We start from the raw sequence: 18,980 nt of genomic DNA, 5'->3' as shown, positions 1-18,980 counted from the left end.
GAGCTTATCGCCACCATGCATATTTGAAAAAAGCACTGAAGGAGATCAAAACTTTATAAAATCTTAATGACATTAATTGTTTCACTACAATTCCCACGGTCAAGTCACATTTTGCAAACCTAACCCCCTATATACCAGTGCGGTTAATACCGGATGGTGCATTTTCAGACCTCAACATTTCAAATATATTTCTTAATGATTATCTTTGGTACATATACAGACAATGACAAAGCAAATTTACAAAAAGATTCTCCCCATCTCCTTTACATGGATCGTATTTTACGGCAAACAAGTCAATACTCTTTTTTTTCCCTGAAGTTTGGCTCTCGACTTTTGGTTTAAAACATTGAATAGCATAAATGAAAAAAAAATAATTGCAAAGTGATGTTTTCTGAAATAAATTGTTCATTTAAAACACACTACAGCAAGTTTCTCCTCAGCATCATGGATGCGTTCCGAGAAAATGCTACATTAAGCGGACAATATATTTCCATAGACGTGTTATAATAGGAGGATGCATTTTCAGGGCACATTTTCGGTCACCCAAACACAACTTCAACCTCACTTAACTACATATTAGAGACAAATATTAAACAATTCAACTAGAACTGCCGCTTATAACTGCGAGCAGATAAGCCGGGTACCGAACGCCGCCTATTCCAATGACGATACCATCCTATGCCGGTCTTCCCACGCTGCCCGTTCTAATGACAATGATGTCCTATGATGTCATTTTTTATCAAACTATATTTCTCATACCTAGTCTATCCCAAGAACTGCCACTTATTTTTCTCTGGAACCACTTCACTGATTGATGCGAAACTTCAAATATATCATCCACGACTCATGCAGAAAAACGTTTCAAAACAATGTCATCATCGGTCACATGGTTTAGCAGCCATATTGGATTGAAGGAAAACTTTGAAAAAAAACATTTTGTCTCTGAAAACACTTAACCGATGACATTCTAGTTATCAAACTTTTATCCCCATAGAGACACGATGATATACTTAAAGTTTGGCATCGATTGCTTTCGCGGTTTGACAAGATTTTTTAAAAAGGTTTTAGCTTCTCTGCAATTTGGCTGCCAGACCACAAGACCTATGATGTTTTCATTATCAAACTTTATTTAGCATGGGAAGTAAATCATATACATAAAGTTTAACGTCAACCTGTTAAGCGGTTACAGAGAAGAAGATTATCAAAGGATTTGTTTTTTCAACTGATATGGCTGTCCAACCACGTGACCTATGACGTCATAAATTAAAAACCTGACTCAAACTGGGTAATCGATCACATATATAAAGTTTTACATTGCAGAAGATTCATTTTTCTATCCAATATGGCTGCCAGACCACATGACGTTTTAGTTATCAAACTTTAAATCCCAAAGGTATTTGATGACATTCATAAAGTTTCATATTGATCAGTTGAGCGGTTTTAAAAGTTTAAGGTAAAACCCAATATGGCTGCCAAACCACATCATCGATGACATCATAATTATCAAACTTTTTTTTATTTCCACACGGTAAGTCAGCCATTTCAGAGAGGAGGATTTTACAAGGTTTTCTTTTTCAAAAAAATACGGCTGCCAAACCATGTCACCGATGATGTCATCAATTTAATTCACTGCCCAAATTTATTTGTAGATCACCCTCAAATATTTTCGTATTGATCGGATAATGAGGAGATTTGGACCATACTCTGTGCAGAGCATTGGTGCTGCTTCAGCAGTCTCCTTGGCTATTGGGCACAATCCGGGACGGGTCTGACACAGGATACCAGCAAGCTGGCACTCATTTTGCCAACCTCAGAAGGATGACAGGTCGAGTTAACCCCACATGGTATTAATTCAATAGCTGAGCAGGATTTCAACTCAGGACCCTCAGATCCAAAGCCCGCTGCCCTAACCATTAAGCCAACGCCAGGCATATTGGATAATGATTTGGACGCATCCCATTACAACGTCATTATTAAGGCACCGATGATGTCGTCATTATCAAATGTTATTCCGATTGGGGAATTCCTGACATCTGCCAAGTTTCAATTTTTTTTGTTCAGCGGTTTCCGTGAAGATGTCCAAAGTTTTTCCATTTTTCCAACATGGCTGCCATACCACGTGACTTATTACACCATACTTATGATTAAAAAATTATCCATGGGCATCTGCTCCTACATTGCAAGTTTTGTGTCGATCGCTCAGGCGGTTGTGGAAAAAATGAATTCACAAGTTAATAAACGTTAATAAACCTGACCTATGTCAGGTCAGGTTCGATCTGTGACCTGCTACAGGTACCATGTAAACCTGTACTAACCTGTTCCATGGTCGGGTTGTTGGCGACTAAACCGTCTCCCCCACCAGGTTTTCTGGTGAGGAGGGTGTTTGGATATGGACACCCAGCAGGATTAAAAACAAAACCTGTCAAAGGGCGGAAGAGCTCCTTGTGAGCCAACGGCCATCCATATCTAGTGCCCAACTGTGTCTGCAGACGTCCTCCTGCAGTTGGGTTACTTCTTATTAGGAGGGTGGTGGCAGGATTTGCACTAAGGCCACCGTAAAACCTTCATTCCGCAAAACGCAAAAACGCAAAAAAATGTGAAAACCCACTCCGTGGGAGTACCTCCTGTGCAGCTTCCCTTCGCAGGGCAGCTCACCGGATGACGGGATTGGGGCAAAGCCTCCGGGACCCCCAATCTTTGATAGGAGGGAAACCACGGGGTAACATCCCTGGGTCAGATTGCGGGAGAGTGTGTCGGAGTGGTGCTGAGGTGTCGTCCACCAGACGGCGGTCTCCTTGGGTTAACCTGAGGCGGTCCCTTCGGGTGGGTGCCTGGAATGTCCTATCCCTAAGAGAGGATGATCACCCGTCTCTGTTATCATCTGAGCTCAAGCGTTTGGACATCGGGATTGCAGCTCTCTCTGAGGTTCGGAGACCGGATTGCGGCGAGATAATGGTGGGTGGTTACACCTACTATTGGTCTGGTCGCTTTGATGGTTACCATACCCAAGGAGTTGCTGTAGCTGTGTCCAATAAGCTGACCCCAATGATAATTGAGGTAACACCGGTCAACGAGCGTATTATGAGATTAAGGATTCGTCACTCCTTAGGTGTCATTTCCGTGGTCTCTGTTTATGCTCCGACTGAGGGGAGTGATCTCACCGTGAAGGATGCATTCTACGCCACGCTCGAGTCTGTGGTTGATCAGTGCCTCAGACGAGATACATTTCTAGTCTTGGGGGATTTCAATGCATCGACTGGAACTGATAGGGACGGTTATGAGGTGTGTGTTGGTCCCCATGGGCAGGAACTATGAACCAGAATAGCACTAAGTTCCTTGACTTTGCAAGAAGTCATGGACTTAGGGTGGCTGGTTCATGGTTTCAGCGCCCACAAGCTCATCGCTAGACTTGGTATTCCAACGCTGGCGGTGTGGCAAAGGAGATTGACCATGTCCTCATTGACGGTCGTTGGAGGATGATCCAGAACTGCAGGGTCTACCGGAGTGCTCAGTTCCTCAATACTGACCACAGGCTTGTTGTAGCAACTCTAAAGCTGCACCTTAAATCCTGGAGAATGAAACCATCCCAGCCGAGGCTGGATGTTGCCAAGCTCAGGGATGAGAGAGTAGCTGAGGAGTTTGCGAACAGGCTGAGTGGACACTTGGGGGGTCTGGGTGCTTTGGGGGGTCCTGAAGAGTTGTGGAGCGCCTTTAAGACCACCGTCCTTGATGTTGTCAGTGGATGTCTTGGAACTCACCGCAGGGCAAAGAAGAATTTTGTCTCTCAAGGGACACTGGATACCATTGACCAGAGTCGCAGGGCCAGGCTGAATGGCAGAGCTGAGCTGTTCAGGGAGCTGAGGCGTAAAACTGTACGTGCACTGAGGGTGGACAAGAGGCCTATGTGCGAGGAATCTGTGAGGGGGTAGAGCATCACCTGTGGACAGGTGATTCTCGTCCCGCTTACAGGGGAATTCGCGCATTACGTTCATCCAAGCCCATCCCTCGGAGCACTGCAGTTCGAGCAGAGAGTGGTAGGCTCTTGACAGAGGAGTCTGAAGTAAAGGCCCGCTGGGCCGGTTACTTTGAGCGGTTGTACCAGGCTGATCCCCCAGCTGTCGAGTTGGACGTCAAGGGTGTTACAGTCCCTGTTGCTGACCCACGAATCAACTGTGGTCCACCTTTGCTTGTGGAAACACGGGCTGCGGTGAACCAGTTGAAACGGGGCAAAGCTCCAGGGATTTGTGGCATCCATGCCGAACTTCTCAAGGCTGGTGGAAATGCTGCACTCGTGTCGTTGCATGCAGTTTTGTGCTCTGCCTGGAACACAGGCATCATCCCAACTGACTGGAAGAGGGGCCTTGTTGTCCCTCTCTGGAAAGGGAAGGGTGATCGCCAAGACTGCAACAACTACCGAGGGGTGACGCTGCTCTCAGTGCCAGGCAAGGTCTTTGCTCGGATAATTCCTGATAGGGTTCGCCACCATCTGCTTGAGCACCAGCGTCCAGAGCAGTCAGGCTTTACACCAAACAGGTCAACGATTGACCGTATCCTTGCCCTTCGTGTCCTCACCGAACGCAGACGAGAGTTTCAGCAGGGGCTGCTTGCAGCCTATGTTGATCTCTGTAAAGCGTTCGATTCAGTGAATCGGGATGTCCTCTGGAGGATTCTTGGTCTTCGTGGGGTGCCACCAAAACTGATCGATCTGATGTCTGAACTCTACTCTGGTTCTGAGAGTGCTGTGAAGTGTGGTGGTACCACCTCTGACTTATTTCCAGTTGTTACTGGAGTTCGTCAGGGATGTGTACTTGCCCCCACACTTTTCAGCACTTGTATGGACTGGATTTTAGGGAGGATGTCGGAGAGATCAAGTTGCGGTGCATCGTTTGGGAATGTCAAGATCTCGGACCTTGATTTTGCAGAAGATGCAGTCAACTTTGCGGAGACTTTAGACATCCTTTTGGGGGCCCTCGAGGTGCTGAATGAAGAGTCGGAGCCGCTGGGATTACGGGTTTCTTGGGTCCTTGGTACTTCCAGTCTTGCTCTATGGGTGCGAGACTTGGACTCTGACCAAGGATCTGAGACGGAGACTTAATTCCTTTGGTACCAGGTGTCTTCGGAGAATCCTTGGCTATCGCTGGTCGGATTTTGTGTCCAACGAGCGGTTGCTGAGAGAGACTCGGATGAGATTTGTTACCTGCATAGTCCGTGAGCGTCAGTTGCGGCTGTATGGACATGTGGCTCGTTTTCCTGATGCTGATCCTGCTCACCAGATTCTCTCAGCGAGGGTGTCTCATGAGTGGAGGAGGCCAGTGGGCCGACCACGTGCCTCATGGTTGCAGCAGGTTGACCACCATCTCAAGGAGATGGGGATGGGCCTGGCATCTGCCTGGGGGATGGCCAGACGGAGGCCCCTGGAGTATCGACGGAAAGTGGACGCAGCGACGCGCTGTTCTGGCACATGCTCCCATACCTGACCTGAAACGTTAAAAATTTTGGAGGAATCCCAATACTGCACGGTATTTAAAAATAAAATAAAAATTGTTTTTGTATACATAGTCAAGGCTTGTGGAACAGCAAGAACACAGAACGAATCAGGATACAACATAACAAAAGGAAAACACCAACAGCAGGAATGAGGGAGAAAATAGACAGACAGACACAAACAAGGGATGCAGGTAAAGATGAGGGGTTGGGGAGAACGCAAGGGGCGGACAAGATGGATACAGGGGCAAAATTTTGGGAGGGGTTGGAGTTGGGGGTGGTTTCCCAGATGGAGAAAAGATCATTGTTTTGGATGGGGGATGATTTGAGATGGTTATGAACAACTGTTATGGATTCCATAACTGTCTTGAAGACCTGGAGGGAAGAGTGAGATTGAAGAAAATGTGGAACTTGGTTCTACAGGTGTGAAAAAAAAAGAGGAACAAATGAGAGGAGGTGAGCAGCGGTCCTGGATTTTGGCAGTTTCACTCAGAGGGGGTGGCTGGTGGACTGCATATATCCTGCAGATACCTGGGAAGAAACAAAGCATATTGAGGGCAGAGGATGCAAGACGAGAAAGGAGTCAAAAGACTCCTTGTCGGCAATGGCGAAGTGACAAGACCCATAGACTCAGCTTCACCGCAACAGATTCCAAAGATCTTTAAATCTTTGGTTTCCACGGCATCAGGCTGGGGAAGGAGTAATGCAGAGGTGCCAGCCCAGAGGGGAGAGCAGTCCTTCATCAAGCTGCAGATAACAGCCTTGGAGGTGTATAGGAGCTCAGGTGTTTCAAGCCAGGGCCTTGCACGCCGGAGGATGTCCAGTCGGCATCTGGTGTTGGAGGCCAACTTTGAAATGTGGCTTGCCCAAGAGATATCATGGCTGAGAGTGAGACCCAAGAGTTTGAGTGACTGAACTTCTTTGACAGGGTTGCTAAGAAAATTGATGGGAGGGTTTGCAAAATGGTCCTCTTTCGAAGAGAGAGAAAGATATACATATATATATATATATATATATATATATATATATATATATATATATATATATATATATATATATATATATATATATATATATATATATATATATATACATTTCAGGGTTGAGGCATATTTCAAGTGCTTGACCAGTTTGTGGTTTTTGTCAAGGTTTGAAGAGAGGGACGAAGCTGCTGCCTGTCTGTGAGAAGGATGAGGGATGTCATGGCACAGTCATCAGCAAATAGATAAAGAGGATTTTATAGAGAGATCATTGATGAAGATGAGGAATCGGATGGGGCCTGTGAACACTGCCTCAAGGTACTCTCGCCTTGACAGAGAGAGGAGAAGAAAGGGTTTCGTTGAGAGTCACACATTGGATACAGCAGTGGAGGAAGTCAGTAATCCAAGAGTGGAGTTGACCTTGGATTCCATAGGCAGACAGTTTGGAGAGCAAGGCAGGATGTCAGACTATTAAAAGCTTGAGATGCGTCCAGAGAAATGGCCCTGATCGCATGTCTGATATTGAGGGCCTCCACCACGGTTGGGAGAGTACAAGCAGCATGTCCAAGGTAGAGTGACCTGGTCGGAATCCGAATTGATGATCTAAGATGAGGTTGTTGGAGAAAAGGAATGATTTTATGTCAATTGCGATGACCTTGGTGATGATTGGAAGTAAGGTCTCTAGTTGAGGAGATCCATTTTTGCACATTTTTATAAATAGATGCTGTGATGTTGGCTGATTTTCAAGCAGATGAAGATGACCGATGGCAAATGACAGGGTGAAAAGGGCAGAGAGAGGAAGTGCAAGAGCAGCAAAGCAGGTTTATAGAACAAGTGAGCTGATGCCATGCGGTCCAGTTGCAGAATCAGTCGAGGGTTGCCAGAAACTTTCACACCTTCTCAGGTGCAAAACACAGACTCCAGGAGCAGTTAGGTATGACTGTGAAGGCTGGGTACAGAGAGAAAAAGAGGGGTTAGGAGCACAAGATTTTGAAGCAAACACAGAATTGAGGCATTCGGTCTTCTCATGAGCAGACTCGGCTGTGGTGCCATTTGAAGTGAGGGAAGGGATGGAGGGGGAGCATACACCAGAGACAAACTTTACATGGTGTCACCAGGTTTTAGAGAAGAGATACAAGTTTGAGAGGTCATTCGTGAGATTGGACAAATGGTGTTTTCCATCTCTCCCAAGAGAAGACGTACACTTGTTGCGGGCTTTGTGGAATGATCTGAGGTTGCCGTCGGTTGGATTTGCCTTCCAGGAGGAGAACGTAAGTTGTTTTAAGGCAAGAGCCTCACCACAGGATTCAGAGTACCAAGAGCAGGAGGATGGGTAAGATAACTGAAGACAAGTTGGGATGAACCTGTGCATAAGAGAGAGCAGGTTTCTGTTCAAGAATTCCCAGGCTGAATAAATATCAGGGGTGGGAGATATAGGAGATGTCCTGAAGTGTGATGGCTCCTTGCAGTCCCTACCAGTTTGCCCGAGTGAACTACCAGACTCACCGGCACTGAGGATGTTCTCCAAAATGGCCAAAGAGATGTTGAGCTTCACAAGAACATGACCATATGAGACAATTGGGGCAGAGGAAGAGCAAGATACATTGGTGGGGAAGTTGTTCGTCACCAAATTTTGAAGGGAAGATTTGCCATTGGGAGAAATCCGGGTGGGAAAGTTCACAGATTGAGTCAGTCCCATGGAGTCACCGAAGTCCTTTGCAGAAGTGCAATGGCTGGTGAGGGAGGTATCAACACCCAGCCAATTAGCATGGTGACAATTAAAATCACCACACATAAGGAAGAGATAGTTGGGATGAGTGGTTAAAAGTTGGTCCATGTCGTCTGAGAGAGAGATGTCGATCGAGTCATCACTGTTGGAAGGACGGTACAACACACCGACATACATGAGGTGTGAGCAGAGGGGAAGTCACAGCCAGAGGTACTTCTGGGGTTTGGGAGGTGTAAGAGCAGTGCACAGAGAGTGAGAAATGGAGTTCTTGATGTACAGTGCAACTTCACCGCCAAGACGGGGTTCAGGTTGATCAAACTGTAGGAGGCAATAGTCAGGGAGAAACACTAACGAGTCAGGGACGTCCTGTGGGAGGAAGGATTCTGTTAAACAGATGATGTCCGCTTTAATAGGCAGCAGTCTGGATTGAGAGATGGCAGGTTGGAACAGAGGCTGCGGATGGTTGAGATCCACAGAGTTAGGGACAGGGGGGCCAAAGAGCCGCTGATAATACGGGATGTGGAAAGGAGCAAGGAAAGTGGACGGGGTGGGGTGAAGTCGGGAGGGTGCGAGGTGGGGGTAAGTCGGGAGGATGCGGGGTGGGGGGAAGTTGGGTGGGTGTATGGCGAGGGCGAAGCAGGGGTGAAGCTGGGCGGGGGAGGAATTGGGATGGGGGGAGATGCAGAGAGAGAGCAGGACGAGGTGGAAGTTGAGAAGGGGCAGGACAAGGGGAAGGGGAGTAGAGATGGTGGGTTGGAGGGATGGTACTAACATGGAGGGATTTGACACCATGAATGGACGTGAAGGGGAAATTCTAGTCGTGTGCACACAGCCTTTGCAAAATTGACGCCTCAGGATCCCCAGACTGGATAACCTGCGACAGACTTCATGGTTTGGGTGGTGGTGAGAATATTTGTTGTTGAAGGTATGGAGGAAAATTCAGCTGCAAGTGAAAGAGGAAGCTGGATGAACGAAGTGTTTTGGAGTGAGGTTTTGGGAAATAAGCCTCGTCAAAGAAAAAAAAAAGGAAGAGATTTTGATGAAGAAGAAAGAATGGGTTTTGTTCCTGATGGAGTACATTCAAAAATGTATTGGTCCCGATATGTTCTCGTGTATGAGGCATTGCGTGACAGAGGTATGCGCTCTACCGAGTGCCCTTCTCGTTTTTATCAAGGAATAGTGAACTGCGGCAAAATGTAATGTACTATGTATGAGCCAGTACTGATTATGATTCTCACTTCCTTTAAATACCGTGTCTCTATATGATAACAAACATGTTGAAAAACTATTTACATTCCTAATGGATCCAAAAGGTTGTCCCACAAAGTAATTCAAATAATGTGCACAAAACAGCTCAGTAATATTCATGACCCTGGAAGCACCACCGTAAGAGGCAATGTATTGTGAGTGTCAGTGAGGAATTTACACCTCTATTGTCCTGAATGATAGTTTTGCTCGCTACCGTAGTTGATCTAGCTTCGTCTTGTATTCCAAATTGACTTTATGAATGAAGGAAAGAAAATGGTAAAATTAGTCAAATTGACTTGCACTCCACAGACTCATACGCTGAGAAATACGGTACATTGATGGATATTCTGTCCCAGTAAGAAACATCACATTGCAATAACTCCTTGGTATCCCTGTGATAAATGGCAAATCTAAAGCATAAATGTTTGTGATCATTAAAACCAATGTGCTTATTAACTGTGGTTAGTACATGCTGTTGACAACACGCATGCTGGTTTATACTTAACTGTGGTTTATATGCGATGTGGGCTATATTTGAGCAATTATGGTATCATCACTTGCACATCTTAATACTTCATGATTGTTATGGGTGAAAGTGGGCAGAAATGTTCCGTTGCACTTCCTCCTCCTTCGTATGCAGCACACGGCTGTGGGTAGCATTTTTGGCTGAAGGCATGGCTGCGCCACTGATGCTGTGCCCTTTTCACCAGTACACTGGTACTCATTTTGCCAACCTCGGAAGGATGACAGGCTGAGTCAGCCACACCTGGTGTTAATTCAACGGGTAAAAGGGGTTCAAACTCAGGTCCCTAAGATCCCAAGCCAGCCACCCTAACTGCAAAGCCAACACCAGGCTTCGTTTGCACTTTTTAACAGGCCAACAAATAAAAAAACACAGTTGGCAGAAAATTTCATACATGTGTATACGTAATCCACATTGGGGAAAAAAAATACCTGTAGATGGGAAGCGCAGGGTTCACAACAGATCACATGGCCACATGGGCAGAACGCTGCACCAACCTCTTGCTGGCAGCACATTACACAAAGAAAGGCTTCTTGCTGGCGCTGCCAAGCTTCAGCCTGCAACCCAAAACCACAGTAACAAGATCATGATTTCAGACAATCTAAACATACAGAATGGTACAACATAGGTCGTATGTTAAACAAGCATACCTTATCCTGACAAGTAGCACAAGCAACTACCGTCTTGTCATTCCATTGCGTTCCATCTCTCTGTTGCTGATGCTCTGTCAGGATTTCCCCTCCAAGTTCATTTCCTTCAATTTGGTCTCCGGGCGTCCCAGATTTCATGTCCACACTAAATTGCGCTTGGCTAGTCTCAGTTCCAGCGAGGTCTCCAACAATCTCCAGCGCATGCGCTGCGTGGTAGAGCACCCGGCGAAAATGTTCATAGGCCTCACGTGCAGTTCGCTGCACATCAAAATCGTACGTTTTACGTGTAGCGGTGCTCTCACTGAACAGGAGAGAGGCCAGGTGGTCCTTCAAGGTACAGCTGCACTGATCCTTCACTGCCATAGTCACAGTGTCACAGCTGCACGGGTGGGTTATATTTGGAGTATCAGGGGAGAACAAGGATAGAAAACAAGTCAAGAACAACCAGGATGTTTCAAAATGCAAATGATTACATGATTATTCAGTTTCATTAGTGAACTTGTTTCAACACTTCTGAAAATTATATTTTGTACTGCAAGAATATAAATCCTCACTGGCTGCAAAGCATCTACTACTACAACAACATTGGCCACAATTATTCCCAGCTTATTATGGGGTCAGCCAGGGAAAGGTTTTTTTTTTGCGGAAGGAGCCCAAATCCTTCACAGACATGGCTGGTCAGGCCTGATGTTCAACTGAAGGTGCAAGAATTTGTAACTTGGCCAGGGTGTCAACGATAACTCAATAAATTATAAGGATATTGAACATCCAACAACTAGTGCTCGCAGATGGGTCCCTTGGGCTTAATGGCCTTACAAGGGACAACACACACATTGATGCGTCGGCCTGCATGAAAAGCACCAGGGTGACAGTTTATAGCTAGGTCGAGATTCAAACCCAGGCTAGACTGCTCAAAGGTAGGTGTGCACATCTCCAAGCTATCCTGCCAGCCCTATTCGATGCAGTACCTGATGTGTAGATTTGGTCGCCATGTACGTTTTTACAATTGATAATGCGACAGATGGCTGAAACCAGTTCGGACAGTTTTTCACCTGTAGAAGGTGTGGTGCTCAATGATGCTGCGATACAAGTTACTGGCTGCCTGGGAGGAGCACAGTTGCAGTTCTGTTTTCCATACATCGCCACATGGTGCAGTAACCTCCAGGTTCAACAACCGGCGAGACACCGAGGCTTGCTGGATTGTCAAGAAAAGAATTCTGGGTAGAGAAGAACAAATTGGTTAAAAGGTTCCAAAATATTGCCAAACAAATTACTTTTAACAATGTTTTGTGTATTTCCAGCTAAAATCCCAAAAACATCGATCCATATCCTCAGAAATGCTCAGATTGTGATAACGTATTTGTTCAACAGATAGAATCGTACAGTGCCCTGCAAAAGTATTCACCCTCCCTCCAAAGTTTTCACATTTTCATGCCACCTCAGTTTTTTTCCTCCGCCACCGAAAGTGAAGGTTATGTTTTCACGCCTTTCTGTCTGTCTGTCTGTCTGTCTGTCTGTTTGTTTGTTTGTGTATAGGATATCGCAAAAAGTTGTGGACGGATCCGGATGAAATTTCGTGGGCAGGTTGGGTGTGCGACAAGGACGAATTGATTAAATTTGGTGAAGATCCGGATCCGGATCCGGCTACAAGAATTTTTTAAGTGATTCTTCACTATTTGAGAGATAGGGCCAAAAATGATATATAGCACAACATATCAAAAAGTTGTGGATGGATCCGGACGAAATTTGGACAGGTTGGGTGTGTGACAAGGAAGAATTGATTAAATTTTGGTGAAGATACGAATCTGTGTCTAGATATGAGAATTATTGAATTTTCAAAGTGATTCTTCACCATTGAGAGATGGGGCCAAAAACGATAGAGTAATGTATCGCATGATAGTTCAAAAATTGTATTGGGCCCGATATGTTCTCGTGGATCAGGCATTACGTGGCGGAGGTATGTGCTCTCCCGAGTGTCCTAGTTTATTGATGCTTTCAAATCAAACTTAATATGTAGAGTCTTCACAAACTACTCCAAAGTGGAAAAACTAAACATGCAGATAAAACGTGAAGAAGTTATATTAACAGAGAAAAATCAAATGATTCTCAGTTGCAAAAGTATTCAACTTTTAACCGAATTAACCCTAAATGACATTATGGTTAAATTATATGTTTGAAAGGTTATAAAATAGGTGTAATAGGTTTCACCTGTATGTAATCAGTGGTTTATTTAAAAATTAATCTCCCCACTAATCGAAGGAGTTTTAAGGTGAAACCCACTTGGTCAACGAACAAGGCAAACATGAAGACCAAGGATCTTTCCAAACAAGTCAGACATAAAGTGGTGGAGAAGCACCGATCAGGAGAAGGTTATAAGAAGATTTCAAAGTCACTCATCATCCCTTTGAGTACGGTGGAATCCATCATGAGTAAGTGGAAGATGTATCATACCACCCAGACTCAACCCAGATCAGGACTCCTATCCAAATTCAGCAGCCGGGCAAGCAGGAAGCTGGTTCGGGATGTCACTGCAAATCCACCAATGACTGAAAGATGTACAAGGCTCTATGTCTGAGATGGGGGTCAGTGCTCATCAATCAACAATATGCCGTTCCCTTCACAAAGCTGGCCTCCAAGGGCAGGTGGCAAGAAAGAAACCATTACTGAAAAAGACACATCTAAAAGCTCGTATGGAGCTTGTAAAAAAAAGTATCTTAATGATACCGCTGGCATGCGGAGAAAAATTTTGTGGTAATATGAGACAAAAATTGAATTTTTTGGTCTAAATTCAAAGCGTTAACGTCTGGCACAAACCTAACCTTGCACATCACCCAGTCAACACCATCCCCACTGTCAAGTATATGGTGGCAGCATCATGTTATGGAGCTGCTTTTCATCAGCAGGGACTGGCAAGCTTGTCAGGATAGAAGGGACAAGGACAGTGCAAAGTACAGGAGAATCCTTGATGAAAACCTGCTCGAGTCAGCCATGAATCTGAAACTGGGTAGAAGATTCACATTTCAGCAGGACAGAGATCCGAAGCACAAAGTTAAACCCACGCTGGAGTGTTCGACTAAGAATAAAATATATATTCTTGAGCGGCCCAGTCAGTCCTAACTTGAACATTTATAGTGAGTCTTCAAGAATGCTGTCCATCGACGATCCCCATCAAACTTGCCTGAACTAGAGCAATTTTCACGTGAAGAATGGGCAAAGATTTCACCATCACACCGTGCGAAGCTGGTAGAGACCGACCCACAAAGACTCATAGCAGTCATTGCTGTAAATGGTGTTTCCACCAAGTACTGAGCTGAAGGGATGAATACTTTTACAACCAGTGAATTTTGATTTGTACATGTTGTTTTGAAGGTATTCCTGAGATATAACCTCCTATAACTATAACAGTGTTTGGTTTGATCTTTTCAGTTATAAATAAAAAAGTTCATTTGGAAAAAATTGTTTCTACGTAATTTATAATTCATCTAAATGTGGCATTATTGGAAGGGGGGAATACTTTTGCAAGCCACTGTACTATCAGCCTGTACATGTAATACGTGTTGACCAATTAGTTTCGAAAGAAAATGAAGAATCTCAGAATCAACGGCAAAGCTTTCAAAATGGTTGTGCTGTGTTGAAGTACATTTGGCATTTCCTTACCAAATAAGTCTTCATTTTAGTGAACAATGAAGCAATTATTAACCTTCAAGTGTTTTAGATTTCTTATCTGCTCTTGCATCAAGTCAAACATTCGTTCCTTTTTCATGCCATTTATAGAGTCAGCAATTAAAAGTCGTTTATCGTGAGCTCAGAACAATTGCGCCATTGAATTGCCACTATTTACCATGTCATGTCAAACAGTGTTGCAGCTGATTCAAAGTACAAAAGTCGGGTCAGTACTGTCACAACTATCTACAAAGACCCGAGCTGATATCATGTGGAAAACCAAGTAAAAAGACACGGAGAGGAAAAAAAAAAAATACAAGACTCATCAACCAGAGATCATTCACACATCTTCCTCCTTCCCACATGCCCTAACAATGCGTGCCTCTTGTGCCAAAAGAGATCACATTTCTTCGTACTGTATTGTATGTATGCTGACTATTGAAATTACAAAATGAGAAAGTCAGGCGATGGTAGAATGTCAGAGAAGATTAAATATGTTAAAATTCAGTCAAATTTGCTCACCGTTCAGGAAAGACAGAAAGGCTCTATAGCACGTCACTACGCTGGTATCAATAACTCGAAATGTGACCTCAAATTGCACCATGTACAAGTCCAGCAGAATTTTGAGGTGGTTGCATGCCATTGGCATTATAAAAGCTGATATTGAGGATCCTTTTCATTCCAAACAGCTGATATCGACCCTCGTCATCCGATTCCATTAACCGTACGAGCGCTGCGCTCGAACCGAATCAGTGTGACCGAGCGTGGTGACCGCATAATCGATCATTAAACAGTGTATGCTGTCCCACTGAGAAATATATTTGGCTGGAGTTGTGGAGTCCATGTTTGTTGATACTACTCAAATGCCAAATCGAGGACATTTTGTTTTATTTGGATAAGAGGTAAGTCTTTTCCCACACTGCTGAGACTATAATCCATGGCACTTGCTGAAGGTTACATCGGCTGGCTTTAGTTGGTGGACGTTGAAGATCCCACAGCGTCCTTTACGAACAGTAAGCGAGCTATTGCTGGCACCATATCCAGATTCCAAAATCCTGCCCTGATTTCCTGTGTCAGAGTGGCAACCCGACCAGGATTATAACCCTAGTATCGGCAGAACCGATGCTCCATATAGAGCATTGTACATGTTTTGCTGAAGGCAAAATTGATCTCAACAGGTATGTTTGGGATATTTCCACACTGCTGATAAAAGGTTTGATGAATCCAAAAGCTCAAATTTGAAAGAAAAAAAAGGCCACAAAAAATGTGTGTTATGGAGGTGGCAATTGACTCGTGAATGGATGGATCATATTACAAAATGCTGAATAGGGAGGGATAGGGGTTAACGTGTCAAAATATGGTAAACACAAAGACAAGAAAAAAAAAAAACAATATCTCATCATGGAGAACGATAGTACCACTTTTTAATTATTTACGAGGTTGCTTGAAGTCGTCTTGTCTGGGTTTGATTCTCAACGGAAAAAATAATCAGATTACAAACTGCCATCCCGTTGCTTTGCAGGAAAGCGCTGCATAAGATCATCCTTCAAAGGAGAATTCAAGCTGGCTGTCCAGTCTGCTGGACACGTATGGACCCACAGTATCTCTCGAAATAAAGATTTGGCCATTACGTGTCTGCACCCTGGCCAGGCTGCTAAAGTTAACATTAATCTTACCAGCGGACATAAAACGTGAATAATAAGGGATATGAACAGCCCCAATCTCAAAACTAATTATTTAAACAAAACAAAAAAATTCATTTCTGGATCGATTTTTGTTTTTTAATCCCCTGAAAAGTGAAACAGCAAAGTAAATACCTCTGCACCTCGGTGCCATCTTCTCTTTGAACCACAATGGCATCGGTACCCACACTGACATGCAGCACATCACCCTGCACACCTCGTGTCTTGTGCCACTCTGTACTTAATCCTTCTAGCCTCAGTGCAAGCTGCAATATGTGGTACTCGCACGTGGAACGCGTCGTGCTCCGTTGAGCGAGGTGCTCTTCCGATACTCTGCAGAAGGAACGAAAGGGAATTTGCAGTTCCCCCCCCCCCAAAAAAAATAAAAATAATAAAAAGGGTCACAACATGTGAATGGAGTGTATCGGGTAAAGAGGTGAGTGTGCACATGCATGCTGGACCACCTTTGGGGAATAGTGTTCGGAAGACGAGGATAAGATGGGTTGGCCAAAACACTCGGCCAATGATCTCCAAACTCAGCCTGTGCTATCAGGCCACAAATGCGGGTGGCGATGTCAGGATTGCAGGCCAGTCGACCACTTTCTAATTCCTCCCGTATATGCAAGTAAAACAGATGCCTGCACAAAGCATGGTTAAAAATTTATTAACAATAATATTCATGATAATAAAGCCGAGTATGTATATAATAACAAAGGAAGGAGACGTACGTACACCAAACTCAACAAAGGAAAACTGCATTCAACATAACCTGAAACCTTGTACCGAACCAAACCCGAACTCTACTTTGTACATTTCTCTCTATCGAGTGCAGCCTGTGGCTGCTGGCTGCATCATTGGTTGGGACGCAGTGTTTGCCGCTGATGCAGTGTCCCCATTACCAGTACACTAGTACTCATTTTGCCGACCTCGGAAGGATGACAGGCTGAGTCAACCCCTTGGTGTATTAATTCAGCGGCCAATGGGGCTTGAACTCAGGACCCTAGGATCCCAAGCCGCCACCCTAACCACTGAGCCAACACCAGGCTACCTTGTACAGGTAAAGTTTAGTAATAAATGATGTCAATGTGCAGGGGAATGACACAAGCACACCCAAGATCAAAGGTTATTAAAACGTCCAAAACAAGAGAAAAAGGTAGAAGGTATACAATGGTACGTTGTGATGTTCACAAATTCGTGTCTCATGTCTAACTGCAATGGTCTTGGTTATGAAACCATCTTAAACTTATTAACGACCATGCAGATTAACCGGAGTAATGTAAACGACAGAAAAGAGATCATGGTGTCTCAAGCAAAACCGAGCCTGGTGTTGGTTTAACTGCGTCTTGAGATCTTTGGGTCTTGAGTTTGAGCCCCTTTCCCAACCATTGAATTAACACCAGGAAGGTTGACTCAGCCTGTAATCCTTCCAAGGTCGGTAAAATGAGTACCAGAGGCACTGCATCGGCGGCACTCCCAGAAAATGATACAGCCAGACAACCCAACAACAGGCAAAACCAAACACAATTAAAATGGAAAAGGGTAAAAGAAAGGTGGGAGAAGGGGAAAAGGGACAAAAGGAAAGGCAGGAGAAATAAAAGTTCCCTTTTAAGGAGCTTTCAACCAAGGAGGCCATTCGGCCCATCATCCCTGCGCAATGATTGCTAACCTATGGTTGTTTGTCCGTGCTCTATCCCTTGCAAATGCTGAACCTCAAGTAAGGAAACAGCACGTAGCATTTCTAAAGTCTTTGGTATAATCATCGGCCGGATTCGAACCTCTAACCACCGACCACCCAGACTCAGGGAGGCCGTTCCAACCATTACGCCATCGAATGTAATTCATGGCCGCGTTGGTTATGGGAGGAGAAGGTAAGATAGGCAGGTCAGGGGATAACGCAAAGAAGGCTCGACCGAGAGTGGCAGGAGGAGGAGGAGGAGGAGGAGGAGGAGGAGGAGGAGGAGGAGGAGGAGGAGGAGGAGGAGGAGGAGGAGGAGGAGGAGGAGGAGGAGGAGGAGGGAAAAAAAGGGAAAGGGAAAGGGAGAAGACCTCATAAATCACGAGAACGATACAATGACTGTTCCTGAATTCCCATTCCTCCTCCATGGTGGTTCCGGTGTATGTTTATAATGCATGGGTCTCGGAGTGCAACCACAAACGATCGTTCACCCCAAGACCTTCTTCCACCATCGCGTCTTATCCTTCTTACCGCCGTCATTTACCCAGGAGCCTCTCAATCCCACCTTGTGCTCTCCTGTAACAGAAAATGCGGCTCCACGAAGAACTTGACCTTAAAGTGCAACCTGAAGACCCCGCCAGACCATCCGCTGCCCAACTGGGGAAGCAGACGATTCCGGAGGTTTATCCAACAGCTCGGTATTCTTGATCGGTTGCGCACGGTATGCAGCCCAAAGTAATCCACCTCGATGATGCCCAAGCGTCTGCACACCTGTAAACAACGACACCGAGTGAGGAAACAGGAACCTGTTCGCCGATCATGCGTTACCTTGACAACGGAACGGATTTGTGACGAAACTTGAGGTCGAGCCAGGAATGTCAGTCACCGCGGATGAGGTAATGACGGACAAACACGGGACAGAAAGACATTCCGGTGTCCAGTCCTCACCTCGGTCAGGCACTCCTCACCGTCCGCGTCCGAGGCCAACTCGACCTCGAGTACAAGAGCTCCGGGGATTCGCACGTGATAAACAGGCGGCATCACAGCACCCCGACGGCAGATACAATATCAGTCAATGTACCGTGAAAATAACATCGGTGATGCGATGTCAAGGGGTACGGTACGGCACGGTACGGCACGGCACGGTACGGCACGGCACGGCACGGCACGGCACGGCACGGCACGGCACGGCACGGCAAGGTCAGGATAAAAGGAATAAGTCGGAAGAAAGTTCGAGCAACGTTCGTAGGAAACGTCCAACTGATCCGATAAAATGTGGAACACTGGGGGGATTGATCCCGCCCACTTTTCCGCCGTCGGAGTTGACCCCGCCCACTTAGTTTCCA

At 45.3% G+C, this 18,980-nt stretch overlaps 1 protein-coding gene across 2 annotated transcripts in view; it reads right to left on the bottom strand.

Moving 5' to 3' along the window:
- MYLIP (myosin regulatory light chain interacting protein) overlaps positions 1-18,938 on the bottom strand; it is a 29,243-nt gene extending 10,305 nt beyond the window's left edge. The window contains exons 1-7 of one of the 2 annotated variants that reach the window (XM_085892663.1): positions 18,583-18,938; positions 18,200-18,405; positions 16,424-16,597; positions 16,095-16,292; positions 11,667-11,831; positions 10,615-10,993; positions 10,396-10,521 (exon numbers count right to left, since the gene is read on the bottom strand). In XM_085892663.1, coding sequence (XP_085748789.1) covers positions 10,396-10,521; positions 10,615-10,993; positions 11,667-11,831; positions 16,095-16,292; positions 16,424-16,597; positions 18,200-18,405; positions 18,583-18,675 — 1,341 coding nt within the window. In that variant the 5' untranslated portion in view covers positions 18,676-18,938. The remainder of the gene's footprint in view (positions 1-10,395; positions 10,522-10,614; positions 10,994-11,666; positions 11,832-16,094; positions 16,293-16,423; positions 16,598-18,199; positions 18,406-18,582) is intronic. The other variant, XM_085892662.1, reaches the window with a different exon arrangement.
- Between the last annotated feature and the right edge of the window lie 42 nt (positions 18,939-18,980).

The sequence above is a fragment of the Eptatretus burgeri genome, chromosome 8 (assembly GCF_056783735.1).
Source record: "Eptatretus burgeri isolate ZD-2024b chromosome 8, Ebu_testis_v1, whole genome shotgun sequence".
NCBI classification, from domain to species: Eukaryota; Metazoa; Chordata; class Myxini; order Myxiniformes; family Myxinidae; genus Eptatretus; species Eptatretus burgeri.
The sequence above is the reverse complement of the archived record's forward strand: the minus strand, read 5'-3'. Positions and strand labels throughout refer to the sequence as shown.